The sequence below is a fragment of the Leucoraja erinacea genome, chromosome 25 (assembly GCF_028641065.1).
Source record: "Leucoraja erinacea ecotype New England chromosome 25, Leri_hhj_1, whole genome shotgun sequence".
Lineage (NCBI taxonomy): Eukaryota > Metazoa > Chordata > Chondrichthyes > Rajiformes > Rajidae > Leucoraja > Leucoraja erinaceus.
The window spans coordinates 32,094,832-32,115,233 of NC_073401.1; the positions used below are offsets into that span (position 1 = coordinate 32,094,832).

The window sequence follows — 20,402 nt, forward strand, 5'->3', positions numbered from 1 at the left end:
GGAAGTCCAGGACAAGGGGTCACAGCTTAAGGATAAGGGGGAAATCCTTTAAAACCGAGATGAGAAGAACTTTTTTCACACAGAGAGTGGTGAATCTCTGGAACTCTCTGCCGCAGAGGGTAGTTGAGGCCACAGTTCATTGGCTATATTTAAGAGGGAGTTAGATGTGGCCCTTGTGGCTAAGGGGATCAGGGGGTATGGAGAGAAGGCAGGTACAGGATACTGAGTTGGATGATCAGCCATGATCATATTGAATGGCGGTGCAGGCTCGAAGGGCCGAATGGCCTACTCCTGCACCTATTGTCGATGTTTCAATAACTGCAGTCGCTGCTACACAATGTGGACACAAATCTGGAGCAGCGCCACCACCAGCCCTCACTCCGCGCTCCCATTGGTCCGGCTCACCCACGTGAGGGCGGGCACAAGGGGCAAGATGGCGGCGCCCATGATGGAGCTGGAGCTCGCGGCCCCGACACGGACACGGTCACGGACACGGTCACGGACACGGTCACGGTCACGGACACGGTCACGGACACGGACACGGACACGGACACGGTCAGGGTCAGAGGCAGAGCGCGGGGCCGGGCCCGGTGTAGGGGGTGGGGGGCGGCAACAGCGCGGGCCCGGGGATGAGGCGCCGTTGTCCGCCCGCCTGCGGCTGGTGCTGGACAGCAGGACCAACGCCAACGCCGTGTTGGACATCCTGGAGACGCTGGAGGTGAGTGAGGGAGGGAGCGCCGCGGGGGGAGGGGCGGAGTGAGGGAGCGCCGCGGGGGGGGGGGGAGTGAGGGAGCGCCGCGGGGGGGGGGGGGAGGGGAGTGAGGGAGCGCCGGGGGGGGGGGGGGAGGGGAGTGAGGGAGCGCCGCGGGGGGGGGGGAGTGAGGGAGCGCCGCGGGGGGGGGGGGGGGGGGGGGAGTGAGGGAGCGCCGAGGGGGGGGAGTGAGGGAGCGGCGCGGGGGGGGGGAAGGGGAGGGGGGGAGTGAGGGAGCGCCGCGGGGGGGGAGTGAGGAAGCGGCAGTCCCTGGGGGTTGAGGGAGATCAGGGATGTTCAAGTTGAGTTGATCTTTACCAATAACACTTTAGGAGCAACAGCTTAAGCCCCTGTCCCACTTTCCCGAGTTACTCACAAACTCTCCCGAGTTTTCCCATTGATTCGAACTCGGGGAATGTCGGTAGCGAGTGCGTAGACGTTTCGTAGCGGCTCGTAATGCCAGCCGTAGGAACTCGGGGCATCAGGTAAGTCGGGACGTTTGTTCAACTTGTTGAAAAAGTCCACGAGTAAAATAAATTGGCGCGAGTACGTACCTACCTACGTGAACCCCCTGTCCCACGGTGCGAGTCCACCCGCGAGTGATCCAGAGTTTAAAACAAATCAGACTCGTGGTAATTACGTAAAATTAACGTAGCGGGAACGTCGGAACTCGTAACACTAACGGCAGGTACTCGGGGAAACTTATTAACTCGTGAAAATGTTTCAACATGATGAAAGATTTCCACGAGTCAAATTTACCCTTGAAGTAAAAATTTTAAACTTTTAAACTCGTTGTAAGAACGTAGTAGCGTTTACCGTACTGACTCGTGAGTCTACCGTGGGCACTCGAACTCAGCGGGACAGGCAGCATCTCCGGAGAGAAGGAATGGGTGACAGGATGACGGTTCCAAAATTCTGCTGCGTCTTTGTGTTACTCCAGCACTGTGTGTTCACTTTTTGTCAACCAGAATCTGCCCTTTCTTGTGTATGACATTATTTGTATCCGTGGCAGTTGATTGTCACTCCCTTCAGTTTTTCGGGGGCGGGGGGGGGGGGGTTACTCCAGCTTTTCTTGTCTTTCTGCGGATTTGAGTGAGTGAGTGAGATTCACTGCTAGACATCGTTGGTATATTAAATGTACAAGAGTCGTTAGACATGACCGTAGTCAAGGAAACAGCAGTGTACCAATAGTCCGATTATTGTAGCGGTATAGCAAAGACATCTCTGCTGTTCTTTTTTGGTGTTTCATATATTTGTTCTTTCCCTCCAAACCCCAGTCCCGTTACGAGTGCCGATGTTCCCGCTACGTTAATTCTACGTAATTACCACGAGTTTGATTTGTTTAAAACTCGGGATCACTTGTGGGTGGACTCGCACCGTGAAACAGGGCCATCATTCTCCGAGTTCGAATCAAGGGGAAAACTCGGGAGAGTTCGTGAGTAACTCGGGAAAGTGGGACAGGGCCTTTACTTTTGACCTCTGAGATACAGCACGGAAACAGGCCCTTCAGCCCACCAGGTCCGCACTGACCAGCGATCCCCGCACACTAACACTACCCTACACACACTAGGGACAATTTACAAATGTACCAAAGACAATCTACCTACAAATCTTTACGTCCTTGGAGTGTGGGAGGAAACCGGAACACCCGGAGAAAACCCACGGGGTCACAGGGAGAACGTACAAACACCTTACAGACAGCACCCGTAGTCAGGATCGAACCCGAGTCTCTGGCGCTGTGAGGCAGCAGCTCTATAGCTCCACTAAACTATTAATCGACCGCTCAAATTTAACATGTTAGAGCCGCTGCCTTACAGTGCTTGCAGGGCCAGAGACCCGTCCCATCCTGATTACAGGCGCTGCCCGTACAGAGATTACGTTCTCCCTGTGTCTACGTGGGTTTGCTCCAAGATCTTCGGTTTCCTCCCACACTCCAAAGACGTACGTGTTTGTATCTGGGTCTAGATTCTCCCTGGTGTGTGTCGGCTTGTGTTAATGTGCGGGGGTCGCTGGTCGGTGCAGATTCAGTGGGCTGAAGGGCTAAATTCCGCACTGCATCTCTAAACTAAATCAAGGGTTGGCGAGAATGACTTTGCCTGACGTGTTTCTCTGCTCTCCCCACCAGGCTGAGGAAGAGGCCGATATCCTTGAAGCCATCCGCACCTGCGGCAAGTTGTTTTGCACCTTGCTGCAGCGAGGTGATCTGTTTGTCGGTCAGTTGCCCGGAGAAGATGAGGCCATGTCAGGTAAGTGTTCTCACCTGGGCCCAGGTGTTGGGGTCGCTGCTCCAGTCCATGGGGTCGGCAGCTCCTGGCTACCGGGACAATGGAGAGTAGTTGCCACTCGCCACTGATAAACAGGTCAGTGGGGAAGATGCCCCTGATGGTGGATGTTAAATTTGTGTTGATTGTGTGTTTTTGTCATTTTTTAAATTATATGTATAACTGCAGGGAAACAGAATTTCGTTCAGACCGAAAGGTCTGAATGACAATAAACAAATCTAATCTAATCTAATCTAATGTTTCAATCAGCTTTAGTTCACAGATATCCGGAAGTGTCAGCACTGTTAACAGCTGCGGCTCGCCTGCAGTCCATCTGTCATTACTTTTTTCTGTTGTTTTTTTTGTCTTGTTTTGGTTAAGTTTTAGTTTGTTGGGTTGTGTTGGGGGGGGGGGGGGGAAACATGTTCTCTGTCTCTTCACACAGAGAGTGGTGAATCTCTGGAACTCTCTGCCACAGAGGGTAGTTGAGGCCAGTTCATTGGCTATATTTAAGAGGGAGTTAGATGTGGCCCTTGTGGCTAAGGGGATCAGAGGGTATGGAGAGAAGGCAGGCACAGGATACTGAGTTGGATGATCAGCCATGATCATATTGAATGGCGGTGCAGGCTCGAAGGGCCGAATGGCCTACTCCTGCACCTAATTACTATGTTTCCTTCGGGGGAATGCGACTTTTTTGTCGTATCCCCCTTCTCTGCCTCCGTCTGCGCTGAGGCCTAATGGCGGAGCTGGCGACCTCCAGCCTGCGACTGACCCCGAGGCTCCGGAGGTAGAGCCAGCCAGGACTCACCAACGAGAGGCTGGCCGTCTTCGGGGCTGAGGCAGCGGTGGCCCGACTTGCTGGTGCGGCGTTCTGGCTTTCGGCAGCGGCCTGGAGCTGATGCAGCGGCCTGGAGCTGATGCAGCGGGACCCGGAGCTGATGCTGTGGCGGGCCGTCTCGGAGCGGAGACGGCGTTCCGGCTTTCGGCGGTGGCGACATCACCACGGAGGTCCGCTGGACTGGAGAGCGGCATCTCCGGCCTGGATCGACCGCCTCAGCGCAGAGGGAGAACAAGGAGGGAAGAGACAGAGACTAAAGACTTTGCCTCCATCACAGTGAGGATGTGCTTGGTGAACTCACTGTGGTGGATGTTAATTTGTGTTTATTGTATGTTTTGTTTTTATTGGTTCTGTATATGACTGCAGGCAACATAATTTTGTTCAGACCGAAAGGTCTGAATGACAATAAAGGAATCTAATTCTAATTCTAATACAGCACGGAAACAGGCCATTCGGCCCACCGAGTCGGGGCCAACCAACGATCCCTGCACATTAACACTATCTTACACACACACACACACACACACACCAGGGACAATTTACATTTTATAGCAAACCAATTAACCTACAAACCTGCACGTCTTTGGAGTGTAGAGAGAAACCGGAGCACCCGGAGAAAACCCACGCAGGTCATGGGGAGAGCGTACAAACTCCGTACAGACAGCGCCCGTAGTCTGGATCGAACCTGGGTCTGTATCCAGGCCCTCATCTCAACCTCTCCCTTCCCAGCTCTCCCACAAACCTACTGCCTCCGCCTCTTACTATCTTCCCCCCCTCCCCGACATCAGTCTGAAGAAGGGTCTCGACCCACAACGTCACCTAATCCTTCGCTCCATAGATGCTGCCTCACCCGCTGAGTTCCTCCAGCATTTCTGTCTACACCAGAACCTGCATCTGTTGATCAGGCCATCAACATTTCATGTTGTCCCTCATTTTCTGCGGACGCTGCCTGACCTGCTGACTATGTTCAGCATTCCCTGCTTTTGGTTCGGCGTTCTGCCACCTGCTGCATTTTGCTGTTTTTAATGCATGGGTTGCAAGGCCCCCAGTGTGGCGTTGAGGGAGCTCTGCATTGCTGCATTGGCTGAAGCATCCTCACGTGGTTAGGCGTGCAGGGATGAGGGAGCTCTGCATTGCTGCTGCGGTGCTGGAGTAGGCATGAGTGCTTTGTCAATGATCGACGCTAACCCTAACCGCGCTACAATGACAGTCCTTTTTTCTGCAGTACAGTAAATATCTGACTCTACACAAGCAGAATAATATTCAAGTACATGCGAGTAGAACAGTGGATGACACTGAGGCTGTACCCAAGAGTCGCCACGCTTCCCCTGCCATCGTTCCCTGCAAGCCCAAACTTGTTCAAAATGCAGACTCAACTTGGCCATAAAGGTCCCGTTGCCACGGCAGCGGAGTTACTCCAGCATTTTGTGCTCTTTTTGTAAACGGACATCTGGAGTAACTCAGCGGGTGCAGCAGCAGCATCTGTGGAGAACATGAATAGGTGACGTTTCACAGAGTGCTGGAGTAACTCAGTGGGTCAGTGCCTCTAGCCTGTCCAGTCCCTTATGAATTGTATATGTTTCTGTAAGATCCCCTCCCATCCTTCTAAGTTCCAATGAGTACAAGCCCAGTCGACCCATTCTTGGATCCATAGTGTTGTGTAATTTCAGGTGACTACAGTGCGGAGACCAAGTACAAGATGTGGATGAGGCATCGCTACCAAGCCTGTGTGCAGCAACTCCTTGGTCTGATGCTCTCACATGATTCTGAAGCTCTTGTGTACAGGTGAGTGAGAGGCCGCTCTACCTGTCCGTTGTCCTGCTTGTCCGCTCTCAAGCGTGCAGTGGAGTGGGGGAGGAAACTTTCCACGCCCAGCATCTTGTCAACTGCTCTTTGCAAAAACACCATCCAAGGGCAACAAATTGCAGATGGGCGCAGGCCCAGCCCAATCACACACGCAAACCAACCCCAACCCCCCCCCCTTCTCCTCCAGCACCTCCATGCTGCTCGGCAAATCACCCCACTCCATCAGTCTGAAAGAAAGTGACGCTGGAGTAAACTCAGTGGCACAGCCTAAAGTCGATAGGTGTACGCGCCGGGTTGATTGCATTCGTCGAAACAGGGTGGACCACGTGAATGTTGCAACCTCCCACCCCATTTAGTGCAAAGGTTTAACCTTGAAGCCATGATCACATTGAATTATTGTGCTGGCACGAAGGGCCGAATGGCCTACTCCTGCACCTATTGTCGATGTTTCTATGTTTCTAGTCACTTTGGAAACGTCGCAGCCAATCTGTACACAGCAAGATCCAACAAGGAGAACGTGAGGCGTGTGTGTGTTTGTAAGTTCATTGGCCTCGGTAAACACTGCCCCTGGTGTGTAGAGAGTGGACAACATAGAACTATTGTCTATGTTACCCCTGTTCATATTGTAGATACTGGGACCTACAGACGCTGGTTTGCGCTGTCAAATTGTCGGGGTTACTCCAGCACTTGCGTTTGTCGGTTCCGTGGACGATCGGCCAGTTTCTGTTTTACAAAATAATTGATTTACAAATATCCACCTTCTCATCCACAGGAACAGAAAAAAAAATTTGAGCAAGTGTGGCTTGTATTCCTTAAATACAAGGTGAGTTTGTCCTTGTATCTGTCTGTAGCCGTGTATTGATTCTTCTTCCCCACTAGTTATAGATTAGTTTACAGATACAGGCCCTTCACCCATCCAGTCTGTGCCGACCAGTGATCCTTGACCCTGACCAGTGGGTCAGGCAGCATCTGTGGAGGGAATGGACGGGCAGTGTTTCGGGTCCTCAGACCATACCATCCCACTCCACAGATTAGTTTAGAGATGGATAATTGATGGTCGGCATGGACTCGATGGGCTGAAGGGCCTGTTTCCGCGCTCTAAACTAAACTAAAGAGTTCTCCCACAGCCCATCCCCATGGCAACCCATCAGCAATATTCCCTTTATCTTATCCATCTCTAAACTAATCTGGTGGGGTGGTCAGGTCTGAGGAAGGGTCCCGACCCTAAACACTGCCCGTCCATTCCCTCCACAGATGCCGCCTGACCCGCTGACTTCCTCCAGCCGTTTGTTTTTTATATAGAACAGCAGAGTAGGTTAAGTGCACGTCTCTGTACAAAAACAATGTAGAATCTCACAATCGATCTGTGGCTACATAAAGTTTCTGTATGACAGAGTGTGATCAAAACACTTGCAAAGATGCTCTTGCAACAAGCCCCCCCAGCAGAGGTACCCAGCGCTAGCAACACTGACTTCTCCAATTTCAGGTAGTCCTTGCCTTCTCCCTCCTTCCCCTCCCCTTCCCAGCTCTCCCACAGCCCACTGTCTCCGTCTCTCCCACCCTCACCCCCACATCAGTCTCAACCCGAAACGTCACCTATCCCTTCACTCCACAGATCCTGCCTCGCCCGCCCAGTTTGTCTATCCCAGTATAGTTTGATCAGCACTAGTCCTGTCTTACTGACAGGAACCTGACACCAGCCTTGGAAATTGAGAGTGTTTCACATATCATAAAGTTATTAGGAATAGGAGTAGAATTAGGCCATTCAGCCCATCAAATCCATTCCGCCATTCAATGGTGGCTGATCTATCTCTCCCTCCTAACCCCATTGTCCAGCACTCTCCCCATGACCTCTGATACCTGTTTCGAGGACAGGAGGTTTAGTTTAGAGATACAGCACGGAAACAGGCCCTTCGGCCCACCGAGTCCGTGCCGACCAGCGATCCCCGCACACTAACACTATCCTACACACACTGGGGACAATTCACATTTACACCAAGCCAATTAACTTACAAACCTGTACGTCTTTGGAGCGTGGGAGGAAACCGAAGATCTCGGAGAAAACCCACGCAAGGAGGAACGTGCAAACTCCGTACAGACAGCACCCGTGGTCGGAATCGAACCCAGGACTCGGGTCTCTGGCGCTGTGAGGCAGCAACTTTACCGCTGCGCCACTGTTTTGTACAACAAGAGATGGCAGCTGCACCCACTGCTGCAAACGCCCGATCCATTGTCTGATGCATGGGGACTCGTTATAACTTGTCCCCTTGTCATAACGCAACTGGGCCGTGGTGAAGACCAGCAGACAAATGACTGTCCTCGCCCTGGGAATCTGATTTGTGGGTTAATGCTGATCAATAACAGTAGTTCAGGGGCCGTGTTTCCAGTTAGTTTTAGTTTTAGAGATACAGCACGGAAACAGGCCCTTCGGCCCAACAAGTCCATGCCGACCAGCGATGGCCCACACTATCCCACTCTCTCATCCACTCCCTACACACTAGGGGGCAATTTACCTACAAACCCGCACGTCTTTGGGACGTGGGAGGAAACCGGAGCACCCAGGGGAAACCCACGTGGTCACATGGAGAACGTGCAAACTCCACACGGACAGCACCCGAGGTCAGGATCGAACCAGGTGATGGATGGTTGGCATGAGCTTGGTGGGCCGAAGGGCCTGTTTCTATGCTGTGTCTCCCAACTCGCTGGAGGGTAAGAGACCAGGAAAGTTGCCTGCCCCTGCGGTGTGTTTTAGTTGACCGGGCCTGGGCTGGTCAGTGGGGCCTGGGCCTGCGTTGCCGTGGTAACCATGCCGGTTTTCCTGTGTTGACAGCTCCCCATCGCTCTCTACAAGAAGGTGCTGGTGATTTTCCACGAGGCGGTCCTGCCTCACATGAGCAAGCCCACGCTGATGATTGACTTCCTCACCGCAGCCTACGATGTTGGTACGTCCTTCAGCCCACCGAGCCCGCGCCGACCAGCGATCCCCGCACACACTGGGGACAAGTTACACTTACACCAAGTTAATTAACCTACAAACCTGCACGTCTTTGGAGTGTGGGAGGAAACCGAAGATCTCGGAGAAAACCCACGGGGAGAACGTGCAAACTCCGTACAGACAGCGCCCGTAGTTGGGATCGAACCCGGGTCTGTGGCGCTGTGAGGCAGCAACTCTACCGCTGTGTCGCCACCGTGAAGCTGCCCGTGTGACTGTGGCTGGGGGGGATGTGGTGGTGTTGGGGGGGGGGGGGGGGCAGGTCGTGGCCGTGTGTCTAACTGCGGGCGTGTGTTTGCCTTCTGCAGGGGGGGCCATCAGCCTGCTGGCCTTGAGCGGACTCTTCAATCTCATCCACCAGCACAACCTGTAAGTCTTGCCCAGGGCTTGTACTCCACCAGCCCCAGTGTTTGTACTCCACCACCCCCAGTGTTTGTACTCCACCAACCCCAGCCCCAGAGCTTGTACTCCACCAGCCCCAGTGCTTGTACTCCACCAACCCCAGCCCCAGAGCTTGTACTCCACCAGCCCCAGTGTTTGTACTCCACCAGCCCCAGTGTTTGTACTCCACCAGCCCCAGAGCTTGTACTCCACCACCCCCAGTGTTTGTACTCCACCACCCCCAGTGCTTGTACTCCACCAACCCCAGTGTTTGTACTCCACCAACCCCAGCCCCAGAGCTTGTACTCCACCACCCCCAGTGCTTGTATTCCACCACCCCCAGCCCCAGAGCTTGTACTCCACCAGCCCCAGAGCTTGTACTCCACCAGCCCCAGGACTTGTACTCCACCAGCCCCAGTGCTTGTACTCCACCACCCCAGAGCTTGTACCCCCACCAACCCCAGCCCCAGTGCTTGTACTCCACCACCCCAACGCTTGTACTCCACCAACCCCAGTGCTTGTACTCCACCAGCCCCAGTGCTTGTACTCCACCACCCCAACGCTTGTACTCCACCAACCCCAGTGCTTGTACTCCACCAGCCCCAGTGCTTGTACTCCACCACCCCCAACGCTTGTACTCCACCAACCCCAGCGCTTGTACTCCACCACCCCCAGCCCCACACACACACAGGGCTGTGGAGGGAAAGGTTGGTTACTGTGACCTTTACCAGACTACATTCTATCTCTGTCCCGCCCCCTCCCCTGACATCAGTCTGAAGAAGGGTCTCGGCCCGAAACATCGCCCATTCCTTCTCTCCAGAGATGCTGCCTGCCTGTCCTGCTGAGTCACTCCAGCATTTTGTGTCTATCTTCTCTGTTGGAAATGTCATCTCTCTCGAGGCTTCCACTCCACTCCCGCTTGTCCATTTTGGGGGTCACCTCCCAGTTGAAGGGGTTGTGACGAGAGCGTGTGCGTTTGTCCGTGTGTACAGCGGCGGTAACGGTAATACCGTGTGTTTCTGGTGCAGGGAATACCCCGACTTCTACACCAAACTCTACAGTCTACTGGAACCCTCCGTACTCCACGTCAAATACCGGGCCAGGTTCTTCCACCTGCTCAACCTCTTCCTGTCCTCCAGGTTAGTGTGTGTTGGTGCTGGCTGCATCCTGCCTGCGTTACATGCTGTGTCGAAAATCATTGTGTGTGTGTGTGTGATCATGAGAGGAATAGATCGGGTAGACACACACAGTCTTGCCCAGAGTAGGGGAATCGAGGACCAGAGGACACAGGTTCAAGGTGAAGGGCAAAAGATTTAATAGGAATCTGAGGGGTAACTTTTTCCACACACAGGGTGGTGGGTGTATGGAACGAGCTATGGAAGATTGGAAGATTCTAAGGGGAGTCAGAGGCAACTGTGGCTGACAGGGGAAGTTAGGGATGGAATAAAACTAAAAGAAAAGGTGTATAACACAGCAAAGAGTAGCCGGAAGCCAGAGGATTGGGAAACTTTCGTAGGACAACAAATGGGCTGAAAAGATGAAGTATGAAGGGAAGCTGGCCAGAAATATACAGAAGGACAGTAAAAGCTTCTTTAGGTATGTTAAGGGAAAAAGATTAATAAAGACAAATGTGGGTCCCTTGAAGACAGGCAGACACAGGTGAAATTATTATGGGGAACAAGGAAATAGCAGAAGAGTTGAATAGGTACTTTGGGTCTGTCTTCACTAAGGAAGACACAAACAATCTGCCAGATGTACTGGAGGACAGAGGATCTAAGGGGGTCGAGGAACTCAAAGACATTTTCATTCGGGCCATGGTGAGACTGCACCTGGGGTATTGTGTGCAATTTTGGTCTCCTAATTTGAGGAAGGACATTCTGCTCCTATCACTTATGAAATGATGTAAGTTATCGACCTCTGAGAATTGGTCCTGTTGTGTAGGGAGTTGCGGTGAGTTTATTGTCACATGTACAGTGAAAAGCTTTTGTTGCGCGCTAACCAGTCAGCGGAAAGACAATACATGATTACAATCGAGCCGTCCACAGTGTACAGATACATGATCAAGAGAATAACGAGAATAACATTGAGTGCAAGATAAGGTCCAGTAATGTCTGATGAAAGACAGTGTCGAATGAATGATGAAGATTGGAGCTCAGGACCGCTCTCTACTTGTGGTCAGATGGTCAAACTCTTTGAATCACTTCCCTCTGGAAGGCAACTCCGGACTGTCAAAGCTGCCACAGCCAGACATAAAAACAGTTTTTTATCCACGAGTAGTAGCTCTACTCAACAGCCAAATATCTATAGCCTCCTTTTGCTCTGGTATTTTATTTAATTCACAAGTTTAATCGATAATGTTTTATTATTAATGTTTAATGTGTCATTCCTAACTGTATGTCATGTTGTCACTTGCGGGCGGGGCACCAAGGCAAATTCCTTGTATGTGAAGTGTTTAAGAAGGAACTGCAGATGCTGGAGAATCGAAGGTTACACAAAAAAGCTGGAGAAACTCAGCGGGTGCAGCAGCATCTATGGAGCGAAGGAAATAGGCAACGTTTTGGGCCGAAACCCTTTGGGTTTCGACCCGAAACGTTGTCTATTTCCTTTGGGTTTCGACCCGAAACGTTGCCTATTTCCTTCGCTCCATAGATGCTGCTGCAGCCGCTGAGTTTCTCCAGCATTTTTGTGTAACCTCCTTGTATGTGAATACTTGGCCAATAAACTTATTCATTCATTCAGCTGCCTGATAACAGCTGTGTGCGGTGGATGTGGATAGTGGGATGATGGTGGGCGTCCACTAACTGGTTGCCTTCTGTCCACCAGCCATTTACCGGCGTACCTGGTGGCAGCGTTCTGCAAGCGGCTGTCCAGACTGGCACTGACCGCTCCACCCCACTCCTTGCTGATGGTCATCCCCCTCATCTGTAACCTTCTCCGTCGCCATCCGTCCTGCCGGATCCTCCCCTCCCCCCGGCCCCCACAGCCCCCCAACACAGGTACGTCCCCTCCCCTGACCCCCCACTCACCCCCACCCCCCCCCCCTCCCCCCCCCCCCCCCCCCGCCCCCCGCCCCCACTCTCCCCCCCACCCCCCCCCCACCCCCCCACCCCCACCCCCCCACCCCCCCCTCTCTCACCCCTCCCACCCCCACACTCCCCCCCACCCCCACACTCACCCCCACCCCCCCCCCCACCCTCCCTCCTCCTGACCCCCACCCCCCCACCCTCCCTTTGTTTCAGCTTGAAACCCCCTTAAGTTTCTCCTCTTAAGGGGTTGGACAGGCTAGATGCAGGAAGATTGTTCCCGATGTTGGGGAAGTCCAGAACAAGGGGTCACACAGTTTAAGGATAAGGGGGAAATCTTTTAGGACTGAGACATTTTTCACACAGAGAGTGGTGAATCTCTGGAATTCTCTGCCACAGAAGGTAGTTGAGGTCACAGTTCATTGGCTATATTTAAGAGGGAGTTAGATGTGGCCCTTGTGGCTAAAGGGATCAGGGGGTATGGAGAGAAGGCAGGTACGGGATACTGAGTTGGATGATCAGCCATGATCATATTGAATGGCGAATGGTGCAGGCTCGAAGGGCTGAATCTGCACTGTCTATGGAGTACAAGCCAAGAGTTGTACATGGCCCTGGTACGGTATACTTTTGAGTTTGGAAGGACATTCAGCCATGATGGATGATCAGCCATGATCATATTGAATGGCGGTGCAGGCTCGAAGGGCCGAATGGCCTCTACTCCTGCACCTATTGTCTATGTTTCACAGGAACAGGAATAAATAATCAAGCACGTTTGCCTTGTATTCCTTACACGCAATGTTTAAGAAGGAACTGCAGACAAAAATGCTGGAGTAACTCAGCATCTATGGAGCGAAGGAATAGGTGATGTTTCGAGTCACAACCCTGAAGGAATAGGTGACGTTTCGGGTTGAGAGGTAAACCGGCCTTGATAGAATGGTGGAGTAGATTTGATGGGCCGAGTGGCCTGATTCTGTTCCTGTGACCTCTTTGAAGTCTTTAGTAGAGAGACCCAGCGCGGAAACAGGCCCTTCAGCTCACCGGCTCCGCACATTTGAACATCAACGAAGGCTAGAGATGACACGAGGTGTGTGAGCTACGAGGGGGTGTAACGCTAGGGGGGCTGTGGGTGGATAGAGGAGGGAGGGGTGGGGGCAAGGGGGGGGGGGGGGGTAAGGGGCAAGCCATTTAGAACAGAGACGAGGAAACACTTTTTCACACAGAGAGTGGTGAGTCTGTGGAATTCTCTGCCTCAGAGGGCGGTGGAGGCCGGTTCTCTGGATACTTTCAAGAGAGAGCTAGATAGGGCTCTTGAAGGTAGCAGAGTCAGTTGGATCGGTGTCAGAAATAAACGTGCAGGGCTGTGGGGGGCAGGGGGGGGAGGGAGGGAGGGTGTAAGGCGGTTTTGAACATTTTATTATCTGTGTGGTTCCTGACATCCTTTGCTGCAAACACACACCTCCCTGTTAATATATGTTTAAGAAAGAACTGCAGATGCTGGTGAAGGGTCTCGACCCGAAACGTCACCTATTCCTTCTCTCCATAGATGCTGCCTCACCCGCTGAGTTTCTCCAGTATTTTTGTCTACTTGCCCTTTTAATATAAATATGATTTAAAATGCATTTTCTCTTTCTCCTTCAACTCCTTTGAGCACCAGAGGACACGGGTTTAAGGTGAAGGGGGAAAGAAAATCTGAGGGGTAACTTTTCCACACTGAGGGTGGTGGGTGTATGGAACAAGCTGCCTGCCCGAGGAGGTAGTTGAGGCTGGGACTATCCCAACGTTTAAGATACAGTTAGACGGGTACATGGATAGGACAAGTTTGGATATGGACCGAGTGCAGGCAGGTAGGACTAGTGTGGCTGGGATATGTTGGCTGGTGTGGGAAAGTTGGGCTGAAGGGCCTGTTTCCACACTGTGTCACTCTTTGACTGTTGGTTTTGTTTAATGTTGCCTATCTTCTTTGTCATTCCTTCTTCTCCCCGTTCCCGTCCGGCAGAAGGTTGGGAGCGCGCACCACCAGACTCAGGAACAGTTGCTTCCCCTCTGTTATCAGGCTTCTGAACGGCCCTTCCATAAGCTGGGGTCCTGTCCCATTCACCTCTACCCCATTGTGGACATTGGACTTTGTCTGTGGATCTTTCATTAGTGCGGGTATCAGGGGTTACGGGGCGAAGGCAGCAGAATGGGGCTAGGAGGGAGAGATAGATCAGTAAACATGATGGGCCGAATGGCCTAATTCTGCCCCTTTCACTTATGTACTGGTGCACTACAATGCTGAGAACTATATTCTGCACTCTGTATCTTCCCCTTTGCTCTACCTGTTGGACTTGAGTCTGACGTCACTGTATGTACGTACAGTATTATCTGAACTGCGTATAATGTGCAGAACATAGCTGTTGGCTGTACCTCAGTACAGGTGAGAATAATAATCCTACACCTGCCCTAGAGCTTTCTGCTGACCCCTACCTTGTGGATGAAGAGGACCCAGCAAAGTGCCGAGCGTTGGAGAGCTCCTTGTGGGAGCTACAGGTAATGCACCTCACTGCACACCTGGGGCCACACCTGGGGTCACAGCTCCTTGTGGGAGCTACAGGTAATGCACCTCACTGCACACCTGGGGGTCACACCTGGGGCCACACCTGGGGGCCACACCTGGGGTCGCACCTGGGGGCCACACCTGGGGCCACACCTGGGACGACCCTCTGAGCTTTATAGGAGCCGGCCAGGATTCCGACCAGCCGGATAGTGCAAAGCCTGGACAGAGTGGATGTGGGGAGGATTTTTCCACTAGTGGGAGAGTCTAGGACCAGAGGGCACAGCCTCAGAATTAAAGGATGGAGATGAGGATATATTTCTTGAGCCTTGTGTATTGTGTGCAGTTTTAGTCTCCAAATTTGAGGAAGGACATCCTTGCTATTGAGGGAGTGCAGCGTAGGTTCACCAGGTTAATTCCCGGGATGGCGGGACTGACGGATGGGGGAGTCCAGAACCAGGGGTCACACAGTTTAAGAATAAGGGGTCGGCCATGTAGGACTGAGATGAGGAAAAACTTTCTCACCCAGAGAGTTGTGAATTTGTGGAATTCTCTGCCACAGAAGGCAGTGGAGGCCGATTCACTGGATGTTTTCAAGAGAGAGTTAGATTTAGCTCTGAGGGCTAAAGGTTTTGGGGTGGGGGTTGGGGGGGGGGGTTGTGTCAGGGTGGGGGGGGGGGGTTGTGTCAGGGTGGGGGGGGGGCACTAAACAGAGGTAGATAGATTCTTGATTGGTGCGGGTGTCAGGGGTTATGGGGGAGACGGTAGGAGAATGGGGTTAGGAGGGAGAGGTAAATCAGCCATGATTGAATGGCGGGGTAGACTTGATGGGCCGAATGGCCTAATTCTACTCCTATCACATGACTGACTGTGCCCCCCTGTGGCCACTGCAGGCTCTGCAGCGGCACTACCACCCTGATGTTGCTGGAGCAGCGGCTGTGATCAAGAAGGCGTTGTCTGAACAGGAGACGGACCTCTCTGCGCTGTTTGACCTGTCCACCCCAGAGGTGAGTCCGCGCCGTGCCCGGCCACTAGCGTGCCATCTGTACAGCCCACCGTGTTAGTTTAGTTTAGAGATACAGCGTGGAAACAGGCCCTTCGGCCCACCGAGTCCGTGCCGACCAGCGATCCCCGCACACTAACTCGCACTAGGGGACAATGTACACTTACACCGAGCCAATTAACCTACAAACCTGCACGTGTGGGAGGAAACCGGAGCACCCGGAGAAAACCCACGCAGGTCACGGGGAGAACGTGCAAACTCCGTACAGACAGCACCCGTAGTCGGGATTGAACGCGGGGGGGGGGGGGGGGGGGGGGGGGGGGGGGGGTGAAGAGTCTAAAGTGTCGGAGGGGGGGTTGGGGTGTGTTGGGGGGTCTATGTGGGGGGGGGGGGGGTGGGGGAGGGGAGGGGGCGAATACTCTAGTGTCGGGTGTACGTGGACTCCAGGCGGGTTGCTCAGCCAGCTGTTTTGTCTCTCTTTATCCGCAGCTCTTTGAGCGAGAGCCCAGGAAGAGGGCGTGCCGCGCCCCGCTGGAGTTTGAGGCTGCGGACGGGATCCTGGGCCGGAGGAGAGGTCTGGTCCCCCAGCTCTGGGCTCTGGAGTAACTGCTGTGGTCACCGCTCTGTGTAAACACGTCGTGGCTGAAAGTGAAACCAGTAAAAACCCCTGAGTGTTCTGCACCGTTTTATGTTCCTTCTGTACGAGTCGCTGTGTTCTGGTGTTTGTATCTGCGGTGTGCCCGGGTGCAGGGAGGGGGAGACTGAGAATGGGGTGGGTGGTGGTCTAACCGTTAGACGTGCTCGGTGACTTGAGTTTATTGTCCCGTGTACCGAGGTACAGTGAAAAGCTTCTGTTGCGCGCTAACCAGTCAGCGGAAAGACAACACATGATTACAATCGAGCCGTCCACAGTGTACAGATACACGATAAGGGAATAACGTTTAGTGCAAGTCCAGTACAGTCCGATTAAAGATAGTCCGAGGGTCACCAATGAGGTAGATGGGAGGTCAGGACCGCTCTCTAGTTGGTGAGAGGACGATTCAGTTGCCTGATAACAGCCGGGAAGAAACTGTCCCTGAATCTGGAGGTGTGTGTGTGTGTGTTTTTCACACTTCTGTACCTCTTGCCCGATGGGAGAGGGGAGAAGAGGGAGTGACCGGGGGTGAGACTGGTCCTTGATGATGATGCTGGCCTTGTGGAGGCAGCGTGGGGTGTAGATAGAGGCGATGGAAGGGAGGTTGGTTTGTGTGTCTGTGTGTGTGTGTGTGTGATGGCCTGTGACTGCTGCTCTAGTTGGTGAGAGGACAGCTCAGTTGCCTGACAACAGCCGGGGAGCAGCTGTCGGTGAATCTGGAGGTGTGCGTGTGTGTGTGTGTTTGTGTGTGTGTCTGTGTGTGTGTGTGTGTGTGTGTGTGTGTGTGTGTGTGTGTGTGTGTGTGTGTGTGTGTGTGTGTGTGTGTGTGTGTGTCTGTGTGTGCGTGTGTGTGTGTGTGTGTGTGTGTGTGTGTGTGTGTGTGTGTGTGTGTCTGTCTGTGTGTGTGCGTGTGTGCGTGCGTGTGCGTGCGTGTGTGTGTGTCTGTGTGTGTGTGTGTGTGTGTGTGTGTGTGTGTGTGTGTGTGTGTGTGTGTGTGTGTGTGTGTGTGTGTGTGTGTGTGTGTGTGTGTGTGTGTGTGTGTCTGTGTGTGTGTGTGTGTGTGTGTGTCTGTCTGTGTGTGTGTGTGTGTGTGTGTGTCTGTCTGTGTGTGTGCGTGTGTGTGTGTGTGTGTGTGTGTGTGTGTGTGTGTGTGTGTGTGTGTGTGTGTGTGTGTGTGTGTGTGTGTGTGTGTGTGTGTGTGTGTGTGTGTGTGTGTGTGTGTGTGTGTGTGTGTGTGTGTGTGTGTGTGTGTGTGTGTGTGTGTGTGTGTGTGTGTGTGTGTGTGTGTGTGTGTGTGTGTGTGTGTGTGTGTGTGTGTGTGTGTGTGTGTGTGTGTGTGTGCGTGTGTCTGTGTGTGTGTGAAATCGATGATTGCAATTATATATACAATATCAAACCCGCCACTGAATACAAAATCACACAATTATCTAAACGGACATTCCTAACTGTACTCCTCTTAAAACAGCTACATGACAATGGTGGTCAGGGATATATTCCCCGGGCGGTGCCCAGCGGGGGAGGGAGAGCGGTCAGTGATACCGTGGCCGGAGGCAGTGTCCACATATAATGGGCGGGGGTGGGGGGGCCTCACTCGGCCAGTGGAGGTGGTCTGGGACAGAAGGGTCAGTGTGGGAATGGGAGGGGGGGTCAGGTGGTCAAGTCAAGTCACTTATATTTCTATAGCACAAAGTTGACCAAAGGGCTTTCCATTGGTGGAGGTACTAACGTTATACAACATTGGCTCATAGATTGAGTACATACATAAATACATACATGTAGCCCTCCCTCAGAGGACGTCAAGAAAGGCTTGAGAGTAAAGATGAGTTTTAAGTCTCGACAAGTTGTAAAGTGTTCGGCGAGAAGGTGGCTGGGTCTCGCCGATGTACGAGGGGGATCTGGGTGAGTGGTGGAGCGGGGGCTGTTCTAGGGCACGGGAATATAACCAGAACTAATATAGACACAGAATGATGGAGAAACTCAGCGGGACAGGCAGCATCTGTGGAGAGAAGGAATGGGTGACGTAGAAACATAGACAATAGGTGCAGGAGAATTGTAAATAGCTGCGGTCCCAGCACCGGGCCTTGCGATACCCCACTAGTCACTGCTGGCCCCAGCACCGAGCCTTGTGGTACCCCCACTAGTCACTGCTGGTCCCAGCACCGAGCCTTGCGGTACCCCACTAGTCACTGCTGGTCCCCGCACCGGGCCTTGCGGTACCCCACTAGTCACTGCTGGTCCCAGCACCGAGCCTTGCGGTACCCCACTAGTCACTGCTGGTCCCCGCACCGGGCCTTGCGGTACCCCACTAGTCACTGCTGGTCCCAGCACCGGGCCTTGCGGTACCCCACTAGTCACTGCTGGTCCCCGCACCGGGCCTTGCGGTACCCCACTAGTCACTGCTGGTCCCAGCACCGGGCCTTGCGGTACCCCACTAGTCACTGCTGGTCCCAGCACCGGGCCTTGCCCCATTAGTCACTGCCTGCCATTCTGAAAGGGACCCGTTAATCCCTACTCTTTGTTTCCTGTCTGCCAACCACTTCTCTATCCATGTCAACACTCTATCCCCAATACCATGTGCCCTCATTTTGTCCACTAATCTCCTATGTGGGACCTTATCAAATGCTTTCTGAAAGTCCAGGTACACTACATCCACTGGCTCTCCCTTGTCCATTGTATTTTATTTTTTGGGTCGAGACCCTTCTTCAGACTGGAGCGGAAACGTCACCCATTCCTTCTCTCCACAGATGCTGCCTGTCCCAGCTGAGTTACTCCAGCATTTTGTCTCTATCTTCGGTTTAAACCAGCATCTGCAGTTCCTTCCAACACATAATCAGAACTAATAAACTGGCAAGAAGCTGTTCCAGGTGAAATGTTTTCTTGCCAACCTCATCCAACTTCTCCCAGTTTAGTTTAGAGATACAGCACGGAAACAGGCCCTTCGGCCCACCGAGCCCTCACTGACCAGTGACCCCCGCACGCTAACACTATCCTACACACACTAGGGGCAATTTATAATTTTTACAGAAACCAATTAACCTATAAACCTGCGCGTCTTTGGAGTGTGGGAGGAAACCGGAGCGCCCGGAGAAAACCCACGCAGGTCACGGGGAGAACGTGCAAACTCCGTACAGACAGCACCCGTAGTCAGGATCGAACCCCGGACTCTGCCGCTGTGAGGCAGCAACTCTACCGCTGCACCACCGAGCTGCCCCTCTGTTTCTGCCCCCGTCTCTGTCTCCGTAACTAGCCGAAGTCGGCCGGGTTTTGGCTTTGAACCAAGTAATATCCAGGGGGGTGAGTTGGCAGCTGTTGTCGGGCGCGGTGTGTTGGGCGCGGAGCTGGCCACCGATACGGAAACAATGGTTTGTGGTTTCCATGTTCACCAGGCTGCCACCCCATGTCTCTCTCTCTGATGGAGCTCAGCCCTTGATCCGAGACTGTGATAAGACTTGTAGTGGATGTTGTCTTTAGCCTGCGGTTAACACACTGGCATCTCTCTCTCTCTCTCTCTCTCTCTCTCGCTACCTTTCACTTCTTGCCACCGCCATCCAGCTGTAGATGTGAGGTCATGCCACTGTGGAGCCCCATCCAATGGCAATCCAGACACTTCCCAATCAAGGACCACTCACCCCAGACACTCATCAGTTGGAGGAGTACAATTAGGCCATTCGGCCCATCAAGTCTACTCCGCCATTCAATCATGGCTGATCTATCTCTCCCTCCTAACCCCATTCTCTCTGTAACCTCCCCCCTCTCCCATCAGGTAAGAGATACAGAGGCCATTCGGCCCTTCAAGCCAGCACCGCCATTCAATGTGATCATGGCTGATCATCCCCAATCAGTACCCCAGTTTATTCCCAGCTGTTATCAGGCAATTGAACCAGCCTACCACAACCAGAGAGCAGTCCTGACCCATCTACCTCATTTGAGACCCTTGGACTACCTTGAGTAGACTTGACCTTGCACTAAACATTATACCATGGATCCTGTATCTGTACACTGTGGACGGCTCGATTGTAATCCTGTATTGTCTTACCGCTGACTGGATAGCGCGCAACAGAAGCTTTTCACTGTACCTCGGTACACGGGACAAAAATACTAGTGACTTCTAAAACAATCTGCGCCTTCTCCAATGTAGACACAAGGAACTGCAGATGCTGGAATCTTGTGTAGAACATAG

General features: G+C 53.0%; 1 protein-coding gene across 1 annotated transcript; it reads left to right on the forward strand.

Moving 5' to 3' along the window:
• Positions 1-337: 337 nt before the first annotated feature.
• noc4l (nucleolar complex associated 4 homolog) lies at positions 338-16,264 on the forward strand. Its single transcript, XM_055655540.1, has 11 exons — positions 338-718; positions 2,877-2,997; positions 5,521-5,635; positions 6,401-6,479; positions 8,487-8,598; positions 8,957-9,017; positions 10,058-10,168; positions 11,853-12,025; positions 14,499-14,581; positions 15,479-15,592; positions 16,078-16,264. The coding sequence occupies exons 1-11, from the start codon at positions 338-340 to the stop codon at positions 16,192-16,194; spliced, it is 1,467 nt and encodes a 488-aa protein (XP_055511515.1). The 3' UTR covers positions 16,195-16,264.
• The last annotated feature ends 4,138 nt before the right edge of the window (positions 16,265-20,402 follow it).